Source organism: Bos indicus, chromosome 23 (assembly GCF_029378745.1).
Source record: "Bos indicus isolate NIAB-ARS_2022 breed Sahiwal x Tharparkar chromosome 23, NIAB-ARS_B.indTharparkar_mat_pri_1.0, whole genome shotgun sequence".
In the NCBI taxonomy this organism is placed as follows: domain Eukaryota; kingdom Metazoa; phylum Chordata; class Mammalia; order Artiodactyla; family Bovidae; genus Bos; species Bos indicus.
Window position 1 is genome coordinate 20,933,704 of NC_091782.1, and position 14,439 is coordinate 20,948,142.

Sequence of the window (14,439 nt, forward strand, 5' to 3'; positions counted from 1 at the left end):
TGGTCTTTGCTAAGACGGAGGAGGGGTGAAGGGAGGGAGAGGGAAGTGAGGGTAGAGAGGGGGAACGATTCCATGGTTTTGGTCTCAGAGGTGCTCCATTTCAGTAAAAGAAAGTTTGCCTCACACTAAAATGGCTATCATCAAAAGGTCTTGCAAATAACAAATGTTGGTGAGGATGTGAAGAAAAGGGAATCTTTGTTCATTATTGGTGCATCCACTATGGAAAACAGTGGAAGTTTGGAGGATCCTTAAAAAACTAAAAATAGGACTATTATAAGATCCAGCAATTCCACTCCTGGATATTTATTGAGAAAAAATAAAAACACTAGTTCAAAAAGACACACGAACCCCCAGTGTTCACACAGCATTATTTACAGTAGACAAGATGCGGAAGCAACCCAAATGCCCATCAACAGATAAAAAAGATGCAGCTGCTATGTATATACATATATATATGTGAATATTACTCAGCCATAAAATAGAACAATTCTGCCATTTAGAGCAATGGCAGAGACAATATTATGCTTAGTAAAATGTCAAAGACAAATACTATATGATATCATTTATATGTGGAATCGTAAAGAAAAAACGAATGTATAAAGCAATAAATACATTTACAATGTGTAGCAAAACAGAAACTGACTCACTGATACTGGGAACAAACCAGTGGTTTCCAGTGGGGAGAAGGAAGGCGGCGCAATCTAGGGGTAGGGGAATCAGAGGTGCAAACCACATGCATAAAATATATAAGAAATTGGGATATACTGAGGTTCTTCCCAGGTGGTGCTAGTGGTAGAGAACCAGCCTGCCAAGAGATGCAGGTTCGATCCCTGGGTTGGGAAGATCCCCTGTAGGAGGGAATGGCAACCTACTCCAGTTTTCTTGCCTGAAGAATCCCATGGACAGAGGAGCCTGGCGGGCTATGGTCGACAGGGATACACAGGGTTGGAGATGACTGAAGCAACTTAGCGTGCACACGAGGATATATTGAACCGCACAGGGAATTATGGCCATTATTTTGTAATAACTTTTAATGGAGTGTAATCTATAAAAAAAACTGAGTCATTATGCTATTCTCCTGAAATTAATACTGGAAATTAACTATCTTTCAGTTAAAAAAAAGGAAAGTTTGCTTATCTTCTTTGGGTTTTCCTCTAAGACTAGATTAAGGGGCCATTTACCTTCATTCCCTCCTGAGTCATTTAGGACCTGGAGGCACTTCCTGAGGACCACAGACGGAGGCCCTGAATCAGTGGTTGGGACAAAGGAGTGGAACCCTGGGGGTAGGTGAGGGACCGAAGGAGCCACAGAGAGAAGGTGGGGAGGTAAAGAGAAACCCAGGAGTCTGTGAAGTGGGGCTTGGGCTCCAGGGATGAGAGCAAAGTGCAGACGTGGGGGAGAGAAGAGTGCTCTCGCTGTGCTTGGCCATAGAATCAGGAGGTTCCCCGGCCTGGGAGTGGTCACCCTGTTCCTCCTTTCCCAGGATCAGGGGTCTGGCTATGGGAATAACTATGGATGTGCACCCACTTCCAAGTCTTGGTTCTGTGTCTTTTCTGTTTTTCTACAACATGCATGTTTTACCTGTGAAATAAGAAAAGGAAGTACTTCATATTGCTACTCAGTAATGATTGAGGATAATTGTGGAATATATACTTACAAGATAAGCCATTTTAACATATTTTTCCCCCCAGGGAAAATTCTTCCAAAGGAGGCGGAAAATTAGGAATGCATGTCCCTGGCTCACAAATGTGCATCCCTCCCATGGAGGGGTGGTGACGTGCAGAGACTGTACTAAATGGAGCCCTGGGACTGGCTGTTTTATTTGCTTTCCATGTCTGTGATCAGAATACAGCAATTGCTGAACAAGAACTGGGGCTTATATAATGGTCATGCTACTGGTACCCCAAATATAGGTGTTCATCTATATTTTAAAAATGGAATTTTTCTCTACCTCAGAATCAATGAGCCTGGAATAGAAAATGTTTCTTCCTTATAAGTGACATGAATTAATGACATTTATTTTTCCCTTTGGGGAGAAACAATGTACACAGAGCAGCAAACCAGCAAAACTGCTTTACCATAGCATGTTTTGATGGACAAGAATTTGGAAAAAAAAATCTAAATATAGCCAATGTACTTGAAACTCGAGCACCATTTTAAGCCCTCCTCTGCAGTTAACTAAAATTGATCTCTCTAACAAGAGCTAAAAATAGCAGGAGGGAAAAAGGGACCAGACAATGACTTTTCATATCTCTCCCTGCAGGCATTTCCAGTGACAATGAACTTGACCTTCCAGAACCATCCTAGAGAGCAGAACAGGCTGGCATTTTACATCCCACCTCTGACTGACCACCCATCTAGTGCCAGGAACGTCTCTATTTGCCATTTTGCTGATGAGTGCAGATAAGCTGTTTTGCTGGGCTGGGTTTTGTTTTTCCCGTTTTGTTTTGCATCCAAAAAGAACAGAGGACTATATTCTCTCTGGAGTCAGGAACAATAGGCATTATAAAATAAACAAAAGAAAATACCCAATTCATTCTCCACCAGAACAAAGCTCATCTTATTTTGTCCAGGGCATTGATAAATGATGTTCTGTCTGCTGTGCTTAGTCGCTTAGTTGTGTCTGACCCTTTGCGACCCCATGGACTGGAGCCTGCCAGGCTCCTCTGTCCAGGCAAGAATACTGGAATGGATAGCCATTTCCTTCTCCAGCCCATCTTCCTGACCCAGGGATTGAACCCTGGTCACATGCATTGCAGGTGGGTCTGTTACCATTTGAGCCACCAGGGACACTCTGGGCTTCTGTAAATTCACCAGGGACATTATTATAAATTTTAATTTATATATATTTATATATATTATTTATATTAATTTATGTGTATAAATATATATATTCTGTTTCAGAATCTTTTCCATTTTAGGTTTTATTACAAGATACTGATTATAGAATCTTGTAATACTGTGCTTTAAGTAGTCATTGCTGTTTATCTGTTTTATATCTAGTAGTGTATATCTGCTACACACATATACTCTGCTTATTTAACTTATATGCAGAGTACATCATGCGAAATGCCAGGCTGGATGAAGCACAAGCTGGAATCAAGATTGCCAGGAGAAATATCAGTAACCTCAGATATGCAGATGACACCACCCTTATGGCAGAAAGCCAAGAAGAACTAAAGAGCCTCTTGATGAAAGTGAAAGAGGAGAGTGAAAAGTTGGCTTAAAACTCAACATTCAGAAAACTAAGATCATGGCATCTGGTCCCATCACTACATGGCAAATAGATAGGGAAAAATGGAAATAGCGAGAGACTTTATTTTCTTGGGCTCCAAATCACTGCAGATGGTGACAGCACCATGAAATTAAAAGACGCTTGTTCCTTGGAAAAAAAGGTATGAGCAACCTAGACAGCATATTAAAAAGCAGAGACATTACTTTGCCAACAAAGGTCCGTCTAGTGAAGGCTATGGTTTTTCCAGTAGTCACGTATGGATGTGAAAGTTAGACTATAGAGAAAGCTGAGCACCAAAGATTTGATGCTTCTTAACTGTGGTGTTGGAGAAGACTCTTGAGAGTCCCTTGGACTGCAAGGAGATCAAACCAGTCAATCCTAAAGGAAATCAGTCCTGAACATTCATTGGAAGGGCTGATGCTGAAGCTTAAACTCTAATACTTTGGCAACCTGATGCGAAGAACTGACTCATCGGAAAAGACCCTGTTGATGGGAAAGATTGAAGGCAGGAGGAGAAGAGGATGGGATGGTTGGATGGCATCACCAACTGGATGGACATGAGTGTGAGCAAGCTTCGGGAGCTGGTGATGGACAGGGAAGCCTGGCATGCTGCAGGCCATGGAGGTGCAACAAATCGGACACAACTGAGCAACTGAACTGAGTGTGTGTCTGTTAATCCCAAATTCTTGATTTATCCCTCCTCCAATCTTCCCCTTTTGGTAACCATAAGTTTGTTTTCAATGTCTGTGAGTCATTGTGAGTTTCTTTTTTGTAATTCCATTTGTATCATTTTTTTTTAGATTTCATGTATTAAGTGAAATCATATAATGTTCGTCTTTCTCTGTCTAACTATACTGAGTATGATCATCTCTAGGTCCATCCATGTAGCCATAAATGGCATTATTTCATTCTTTTTTATGGCTGAGTATATTCCATTGTATCTCTATACCACATCTTTTTCATTCGTTCATCTGTTGACAGACACTTAGATTGCTTCCGTTTCTTGGCTATTGTAAATAGCGCTGCTATGAACATTGGAGGCCTGTGTCTTTCTGAATTACAGTTTTTGTCTTTTCCAGATATATGCCTAGGGGTGGGATTGCTAGAGCATGCGGTAGTTCTATTTTTAGTTTTTTAAGGAACCTCCATACTGTTCTCCATAGTGGCTGCACCGATTTACATTCTCACCAACAGCGTAGGAGGGTTCCCTTTTCTCCACCCCCTCTCCAGCATTAACTATTTGTAGACTTCTTGATGATGGCTATTCTGACTGGTGGGATACTCCTCTTGCAATTTTGATCTGCATAGAAAGCTTCTTCTGTTTTATATAGACCTGTCCTTTAAAAAGAACAGAGTATGGTGAATCTGATCCACACGTCCTGCTTGACATTAGAGGAAAACATCAAACTCGCCTTAAAGAGCCAAGGCCCTGCATATGCTTTAGGAAGTGCCAATAAGCAGAGAAATGAATTCTAAAGAAACAAAATGTCTAAGTTGTCCTGTATTTTTTTAAATATCCTTTTGCAACAATCTGGAATTGCTTCTAGAGAAATAATATTGTTTTTCAAGAGATCTCCCTGGTTGTTCAAACTCTGCACTCCTTGAGGCAAGGGTGTTGGCTCCATTGATCCTTTCTGTGTCTCACCAGGGTCAGAGGGACATATTTTAACTTACCAGCTGTGCAGCCTTTGGCAAATTACTTAGCTATTCTGTGCCTCACGTTCCCCAGCTGTATAAATGAGGAGAATAACAACACCTTCTTGTAGAGTCGCTGCGAACGTTAAATGAGATAATCTATATGGTAAGGTGTTTAGAACAGTGCCTGACACACAGTAAGCCCCATATATCAGTTTTAGCCATTGTTTCTGTTTAAATTTTTTCCCCTAATTTATCTATTTTACTTACTTTCTGTTCTGGATGAAAAACAGAACATATGGTCATGCAGACAGTGGTTAAAAATGTTTGAAATTGTGCCTCTCCTATTTTCCAGACTATGATCCTATTCTCACTATCACAAACAGAACAAAGAGATGCTTCCCCACTGTTAGGTGGCCCCGGGCTCACACCGAAATCCATTAAGGATTTCAAAGGAAACCCACAAGCTTGGGTTTGATCACGGTCCTTTTGTGATTGCACTGTTCCCACCATGCTTGTTTCAAGAGCCTCTTTAGAACTCTGGGGAGCAGGACTTGTCCCTCTCTGGAAGAGAGTCACTGGTGTTTCTTTCTTCAAGAACAAGGTGACGTTTTGTCCCTTTCTGTCTGAGGCAAGACCTGTGTCCTCCCTCTCCCATTTACCCTCCATGAAAGGGTCTAAATAACACGGTGTTGCCTTCCATTGGCAGCTACACGTGTCAAAGCTTCCACAAGCCAGCTGGTTTGCCAGTGATCCTGGACCCGAGGGCCATCTGATTCCAGACCCCTGCTCTGAAACGCTCTTTCTTTAGACTGACTCTTCCTCAGCATCCTTGGATTTCTGCATCCCTTCTCAGTCACTCAGCTGGACCAATTTAGCACCATTAGTCACTCCTCGGAAGGAAGCAAAACTCCATTCCTTTGATCATTTGAGTTGCTTTGCTCGCATTCTAATTTATGTCTCTACTCCTGGAACTAAGGTAGTCATCCTTAACGTGGAATGACTTATAATTTGTTACTGAAATGATTCTGCCTAAGGATTAAAAATGAATTTTACGAAATCTTTTTTTTTTTCTAAATGGAAATGCTAAAAGTCCTCTTGGTGGAGAAAACATTAATTTAGTGCTGCCTGACTCAGTCTGGCTAAAGCCATAAAACAGCAACAGTTTGCCAGCGAAGAAATTATCTCTGTGGGTGGGGGGAGGGGTGGGCAGTGGTGGGTAATAGGTCTCATTCATTCATTCATTCAGTATTTATAGAGCATCTACTATGTGCAAACTGCTATCAGGCACTGGGAATACCAAAATGAATAAAACATGCATTCTCCCCTCAAAAAAGCAGGGGAGACAGAAAGATGAACAATAGAAAATTACCAGAAGGGGAAGTGAGCATTAGTGGAAAGTGGCAGGAAACCGAAGTAGTTCCCGGCCATGGCACCTGGTTGGGGAGGGGGCAGAGGTGTGGGTCGGGGGACTCGGTGTGTGGTCCTGCTCTCTCATCACTGCAGCTGAAACGGCGGCCAGAGGCCCAGGCTTCTACTAGAATCTGTGTGAGATTTTCAGTTCAGTTGTTGGATATAAATCGGTTATCTGTGTGGAGTGTAGAAGCCTTAAGGACACGGGAAAAGGACATGTGGATAACGAAATGAAGAGAAACAACCTTAAACTGCTGACAAACAATGGAGAAAAAGAGAAAGAGAAGACACCCAAACTGCAGCTGTTCTATGGGACATGGTGTCAGTCAACTGTAAAGAGCAGGAGACCCTCCTTATTCACTCTTGCACACACAGCACACAGGCCTTCATTTACACACTTACCAGGCTCTGGGTCAGCCTTTCTGGAAGTTACAATGGTGTTAGAGGTGACTGTCAATGCAGATTTGGGCTAAATGTTCTGGCTGTTTCAGAGCAGACAGCCCACCCAGGCAGCCAGGATCCTCAGTAGAGGCCATTGGATCGGGCCAAGTGGTGGTCAGAAGAGCCAGGGACATCTGTCTCTGCCTCCAACCAGCTGTGTCACCTTGGGCAAAGGCACTCACCCCTCTACTGCTCAGTGGTCTGATCTGCAAAATGGGGATATTAACAGAGCCTATGTCTGTGTTGACTGCACAGCAGGGTACTTCAAAGCTGGTAGATTTACTTAGTGAAGTAAATTTAAGACTCTTGAGAGTCCCTTGGATAGCAAGGAGATCCACCCAGTCCATCCTAAAGGAAATCAACCCTGAATATTCATTGGAAGGACTGATGCCGAAGCTGAAGCTCCAACACTTTGGCCACCTGATGCAAAAAGTGGACTCATTGGGAAAGATATGATGCTGGGAAAGATTGAAGGCAGGAGGAGAAGGGAACGACAGAGGATGAGATGGTTGGATGGCATCACCGGCTCAATGGACATGAGTCTGAGCAAATTCCAGGAGATAGTGAAGGACATGGAAGCCTTGTGTGCTGTAGGCCATGGGGTTGCAAAGAGTCGGAAACGACTGAGCGACTGAACAACAACAATCAAAGGGAAGGTGACAGTCACAGGTTAAGCCATAAAATTAAGGCAAAAGGCAAGCATTTTTAACACTATTGATAAATTATTCACAATTCTAAAAAGAAGCCCTCTTTTTTTCTGTCTCTTTAAGGTCATTTTCCTCCTACTTCCTTGCTCCTCTGTACCAGTTTCTGTGAGCATCCTTTCTGAGGCCTGATCCCACTGCCTCCACTCCTGCCTCTCTCAGTCCCAGGTTACACTGGTCCCTGGCCATGGCCTCAGACCAGGGACTCAGCTCCACGAGCCAGTGAGGTGGTCTGAGACTTGCCCTTGTCTTTCTTTTGCATCATGCTCTGTGAACATTAACTATAAATCAATTTTCTTTATGGCCCTAGATTAGAAATGATTTGAATTTACTGGATTACAGGCTCCAAGTGAGAGGACCTGAGGCCAGCTGGGATCTGAACGTCTGACTTAGCCTGGGCCTCCTTTATAGAGAGTGAAATAGGAAGAGTACTGCCGTGGGGCCCTGGTCCCGTCACTGGCGAGTCATTCCTGCTTCCCTCTCGGGGCCTCAGGTTCCCCTCCTGTGAAACACAAGTTGGCAGTGACCCCCTAGGTCCTCTAAGTGTGTGCAGTTGCTCAGCCATGTCCATCTCTTTGTCTCCCCATGGACTGTAGCCTGCCAGGCTCCTCTGGCCATGGGATTCTCCAGACAAGAAGGCTGTAGTGAGTTGCCATTTCCTTCTCCAGGGGATCTTCCTGACCCAGGGATCGAACCTGCATCTCTTGAGTCTCCTGCATTGGCAGGCAGATTCTTTACCACCAACCCTACCTGGGAATCCCTAGCCCCTCTAGCCAAGACCTCAGTGATTCTATGTAGAGCTCTGTTTGCTAACATTCAAAACAGCTGCACAAGATGTTCAACTGTGTTCTTGTTAAAATCTTGGCAGTCAAACCAGCAGCGTGAAGGACAGCAGCTTCCATGGTCCTGCTTTTAAAGTGATCTGAGTGGGACTTCCCTGGTGGTCCAGTGATTAAGAATCCACCTGCCAATGCAGGGGACCTGGGTTCGAGTCCTAGTCCGGGAAGATCCCACATGCTGAGAGAAACTAAGCTCCTGTGCCACAACTACTGAGCCTGTGCTCCAGAGCCCAGGGCTGCAGCTGCTGAAGCCGAGTACCCTAGAGCCCGTGCTCCACAACAAGAGGAGGCACCGCAATGAGAAGCCTGCACGCCGCGACTAGAGAGTAGTCCCCACTGCTGCTAGAGAAAGCCCGTGTGCAGCAATGAAGACCCAGCACGGCCAAAAATAATAAATAAATAAAATTAAATTGAAAAATAAAGTATCCTGAAATGACTGGGGGAAATGGGTCACAGGCTTGACTTCAGCAGACCTGATTTATTTCACATACTCTACAACATCTGCACATATCACACACACGGCTCTCTTGGGAGAGAGTCATGGGATGGGAGTGCATATGCTTGGAATTCCTGTATGTGGACCAGACTTTCAAGGAAATCACATTCCACAGACATCTCCCTTATGATTACTTCTTTTATCAGCCTATCTTGGTGGTTGGGTACCTCCTGCTTCTCAGTAGTTGAAACCAATAGCTATTTTAAAGGCTCCGAGAAGCTGAATGACTAGACAGTGATTACAAAGAAACTCCCCAAAGACACTGCTGTTGAAAGTGCTGTAATCTAACTTTAAGGACACACATGGGACAGCCAGTAATTCTCTGGCAGGGAGTAATTAGTCATCACATCAGCCTCATATCAATCTGAAGACCCAGTAGAATGATCAGCTTTTCCTGAATTGCCTGGGAATGTCTTGGTTTTAACATCACAAGTTCCCAGGAATCCCCTAAGTCTGAGGGCACCAAGACAGTGGGTCACCCTCATACTCAGGATTCTTAAATTACAGTGTATGCAACAATCAATTTTTTTAAAGTGAAAGTGAAAGTCAAGTTAGTCATGTCTGACTCTTTGAAACCCCAGGACTGTAACCTCCTTGGCTCCTCTATCCATGGGATTTTCCAGGGAAGAATACTGGAGTAGGTAGCCATTCCCTTCTCCAGGGGATCTTCCTGATCCACAGATCAAACTCTAGTCTCCGGCATTGCAGGCAGACTCTACCGTCTGAGCCACCATGAAAACCCACATATGTTATTAAAACTTGAGATTTCTGGGGTGAGAGATACTAATGCCAAATGTTTTTCTTATCTAAGAAATACTGATAAGAACTTATAAATTTATCATCCCTGGCATTTAGCTACCAATGGTTCTTAAACTCATCTGCACATCAGAATCACCTGGGGAGATTTTTTTAAAAAGTACTGATGCTTGATTTGATCCAAATCAATTAAATTAGAATTTCTGGGGTGTGCACTCAGCCCCCTTTCACACTGTGGGAACCACCAGTACAGAGAGCAGGCACAGTGACTATTATTTACTTTCAGATCTTCAGTGCTTAAAAGCTCAGCTGCCAGAGGTTGTGGCCCACCCATTACCACCATTTCCCCTCTTGCTGTAATATAGGAAAACTACTTTGGAGTACAAGGTGGCACCATCAGCTGAAACTGAGGACAGTATCAATTCTAGCTATAAAAACATAAGCTTTTGGACAAGTGTGTAAGAAATACATACAAGAATATTAACTACAGCTTGGATTGTAATGGCAAGAAACTGGAAACCATCTGATCAGCCATCAGCAGGAGAGTGGATGAATGCCTAGTGGCTGTGGACTTGCCCAGTGGAATACTGCGCCACAGTGAAAATGAGAGCATCCAAGCTCCAGGTACCAACATTGGAACAAAATGACCATAGATTTTTTCTAAAGTTAGAGGCTAATGTGACTGGCTTCCCTGGGGGTCTTAGAGGTGTCACTTTGCAGGGAGATTGCTTTGTAGCCAAGGATTTCTGGGCATACTGTGGCAGCAGTAAAACAAGGTTGCACAGTCTAGAAGCCTTGTGCCAGCTGGTAGAACTCATTTTGCCTGTTTTGCAACCTTAAAATATCTGCATTGCAATCGAGAAGCTGGGACTGACATTTTAGGGCCAGTTCCTGAATTGCTTTTGAACAGGTACAAAGTCTGATGCTGCGTTTTCATTCATCATCCCTCTGGCTGTCTACGTACAGAGATAAATTCATTAGAAATGCAGATGTTGGACTTCCCTGGTGGCTCAGCGGTAAAGAATCTGCCTGCCAATGCAGGAGACACACGGGTTCAATCCCTGGTCCTGGAAGATCCCACATGCTGAGAAGCAACTGAGCCTGTGTGCCACAGCTATTGAGCGTGTGCTCCAGAGCCCGGGAATCGCAACTTCTGAGCCCACGTGCTGAAACCCTTGCACCCTAGAGCCTGTGTTCTGCAACAAGAGAAGCCACTGAAAGGAGAAGCCCTCCCACTGCAACTGGAGAGTAGCCTTGCTTCACCACAACTACAAAAAAGCCCGCAAAGCAACAAAGAACCAGCAGAGCCAAAAATAAATATATAAATTCACATTTTTTAAAAAAATATGAGAAAAAAAGAAATGCAGATGTTACAAAGAACCCAGGATTTTAGGATGGTTCATCTTGTTTGACTTTTCTAAGCGGCTGCCAAATGTTTATTTCCAGAAAGGGCCCCAGAGCTTACCTGGTCCTAGTTTGGCCACGGCATAGAGGAGGTCATAGTTAAGGACTGGTGTGGCATCGCTGATGGGCTGCCAGCCGACGGGCGGAGAGGCAGGGGGTGAGATGAGGAACTGTTTGGCAGGCTGTGGTGGAGCCAAATGCAGTTTGTCTCCGTCTGTCTCTGGAGTCTGAACCTTTCAAACACGGGAGAAATGAAGGCACATTATTTTGGCCTCGGATACGCCGTGCTGTCCCACTGAGATGCAGAGCCTGGCCTTTAGCCTGTGACAAATGAACCAATGAACCAGGCTGCAATAATAATGACTACTGACCACTCAGTTATCTTACTTGATTCTTAAAACAGTGGATCTCAGCCTTAAACTGCATAAGAATGACCTGGGAAGCTTACTAAGACAGAGTGCTGACCCCCACTCCTGGAGTTTCTGAGTCAGTTGATGGGGTCAGGGCCAGAGAACCCGCACTGCTAACAAATTCCCAGGTGATGCTGATGCTGCTGGTCTCCAGACCTTTCCTTTCCTTCCCTTCTTTCTCTCCCCTCTGTGTCCCTCCCCTCCTTCCCATCCTTCCTTCATATCCTCTTTCTTTCTATTTCTCTCCCTTCCTCTCTCTTTCTCTTTTAATTGAGGTGATGGTCACATAACTTGAAATTAAGCCATTTTAAATTGAACCATTTTGGTGGCATTTAGTCTACGCTCAGTGCTGTGCAATCACCACTCCTATCGAGATTCAAAGTATTTTTATTACTCCAGAGGAAACCCTGGACCCATTAAACAGTTACTACCATTTCTGTCTCCAGTAGCTGTGATGAGCCCATTCTTATTACAAGTATTAGCTGGTCTTTATTGGGCATTTATTTACCAAATGCTAAGCACTTTAACACATAATAAGTCATTTAATCCTCATGATAGTGTAAGAAGTATGTCATCATCCCCATTTTACAGATGGGGAAACTGAGGCCCAGTGAGGTTATATAACTTGCCTAGATTAGAACCCAGGCTGTCGTGGGCACTCAGAGCCTGTTTTCTAAACCACTATGCTGTCCCGGCCTGGGAATCATGATATAAATTTATTTTTTAGTGAACTAATCATAGACTACAAAACAATCTGAAAGTAGCAAGGGCCTCATTTACATTTTGAAAAGGTAAAAAGACAATGTAGGGCAGATGGATTAACTCTGGAAAAGAATAATCTTACCTGGGCAAAGTAGAGTTTTAACTTTTTCCCTCTGAACTGGGTTTCATGAAGCTCTATCCTGGCTCGGGCTGCAGATTTGGGATTGCTGAAGTTTATTCGGACACGTCTGAAACTCTTAAACAGCTGGAACGTCACACAGTCATCGTAAGTCCGGAACAGACCCTCAAATTTCTCCTGATAAAAACAAACACAGAGAAAAATCCATTGATCACATATCCGGTACAATGCCAGATCTGACAAAAACAAATGAGCAAGTAAATAAATAGGCTCTTCCTAATATAAAAGTCAAACAGAACACTGCAACGTATTTTTTTCACCTGTTGATCTGTTACCAGGTGTTAAACATGCCTGTGGATGTTAAACATCCACATGTTAAACATGTGGATTCTGTCGTAGAGTTCATAATCTGGGTTCAGGGATTCATAGGAAATAAGTGAATGGAGTTGGAAATGCATGACAAACTGACAATTATGTTGAGTGTTTCAACACAGATGTGTCTGTTTCTGGGATGGGTATCATAACCGTCAAAGGTTCTCAAAGGAGTCCACTATCTCCAAAATACTAGATCTACTGAGTGAAGCGTGTGATCGACATTGCTAGTGATCATCAAGTTTGAGGACACTGTTCTTGCCTAAAAATATAAGAGCTCTGCTACTGCTGCTACTGCTAAGTCGCTTCAGTCGTGTCTGACTCTATGCGACCCCATAGACGGCAGCCCACCAGGCTCCCCCATCCCTGGGATTCTCCAGGCAAGAATACTGGAGTGGGTTGCCATTTCCTTCTCCAATATAATATAAAAATGCATGAAAGTGAAAAGTGAAAGTGAAGTCACTCAGTCATGTCTGACTCTTAGCGACTCCATGGACTGCAGCCTACTGGGCTCCTCCGCCCATGGGATTTTCCAGGCAAGAGTACTGGAGTGGGGTGCCATTGCCTTCTCCAATATAAGAGCTCACATGACCCCAAACACTAACACTTTTCTACTAGTCAGGCAGTGCCACGTGATTAGTTCTGGCCAATGAAATGGGTACAGAGGCAGGAAAGCCCTTTAGAAAATTTGCAGCCTCTTTCCTGAAGATGCCATGTGCTCCAGACGGTAGGAGAGTCAGAATAGGATTCTCCTCAGCCCGGGTTCCTGAGTGGCTCTGTGGGGCAGAAACACCTTCTTCCCAAATCCCACCCCACATAGCTGACCTTGCCTCAACAAAGGAAATGAACTCTCTACTGTATTAAACTGAGATTTGTGAATTAGTTTATTCCTGCAGAACCACCAAGCCTATCACAAAGCAATAATTAAAAATTTTTGGTTTGATACAAACTTCAATTCAACTGAACAAATATCTATTCAATGCTTACTTTGTACAAAGGATAGTCTCTGAGTTTTAGGAGGATACAGAAGTGAGAATCATTTTGTTCCAACTCTCAATGATCTAATAATCTAGGTGACAGGCAGGCAGCCACAAATAAGAGAACACCCGTAAGACATTAAAGGAAAACTAAAAAAAAAAAATATATGAACACCATCTATTTGGTTCCTCTTAGCTTCAAAAAAAAAGATTATTATGAGAAACAAAAACAGTGCATGTTAAGATACTCTGTGTTCTTAATGGAGAAATAGCCACTAAGGAAATAACTCCTATTTTAAAAAATGGTTGATTCTTTCATTTCTACAGTAAAGGATATTTTGTCATAAGGGTGAGTTCAAGTAGGAATGAAGATGCGTGAAAGATTAATACGGCAAGATTCACTGCATTTGGATTTGTAAGGGACCTAAGAGATAATTAACTCAGCCCTTCCCTTCTCAACTCCATCATTTTACAAATCAGGACCCTGAGGTGTGAAGAGATGAGGACCTGCCCACGGTCACACAGGCTGTTGCTGGCAGAGCCAGAACCAGAATACAGAGATGCTTTCAATTACATCAGTAATTACCCTGCTAGATTCCTGCATTAATAAAAGCAAGAGATGGAGAGCAATAAGCTACCCCAGGCTCTTGTGTGACCACATCGAAGAGAATCGACAAGGTGATGTAAGGTGAGAGAACCACTGCCCTCTGAAGCTGCATGCGAAGAGAGACTCGGATGTCTGGCAAGGTCTTCCTGCCTCTTGCACAACCAAGTGAACTGGTCTCAGACCCTCAAGACCAAGGCTTGTGATCCTTCCAAAGGCTGCTGCCCATTTCTGAGATTCTCCATTGTGTTGCCGACCATGAGTGCATTTGTGCTAAGTCGCTTCAGTTGTCTGACTCTTTGTGACCCTGTA

The 14,439-nt window shown here is 43.6% G+C and overlaps 1 protein-coding gene across 2 annotated transcripts in view; it reads right to left on the reverse strand.

Moving 5' to 3' along the window:
• The window catches only part of RCAN2 (regulator of calcineurin 2), a 279,170-nt gene that overhangs the window by 11,418 nt on the left and 253,313 nt on the right, over positions 1–14,439 (reverse strand). For both annotated transcript variants that reach the window (XM_070778067.1, XM_070778068.1), the window contains 2 exons: positions 12,178–12,351; positions 10,985–11,156 (listed from right to left, as the gene is read on the reverse strand). In XM_070778067.1, coding sequence (XP_070634168.1) covers positions 10,985–11,156; positions 12,178–12,351 — 346 coding nt within the window. The remainder of the gene's footprint in view (positions 1–10,984; positions 11,157–12,177; positions 12,352–14,439) is intronic.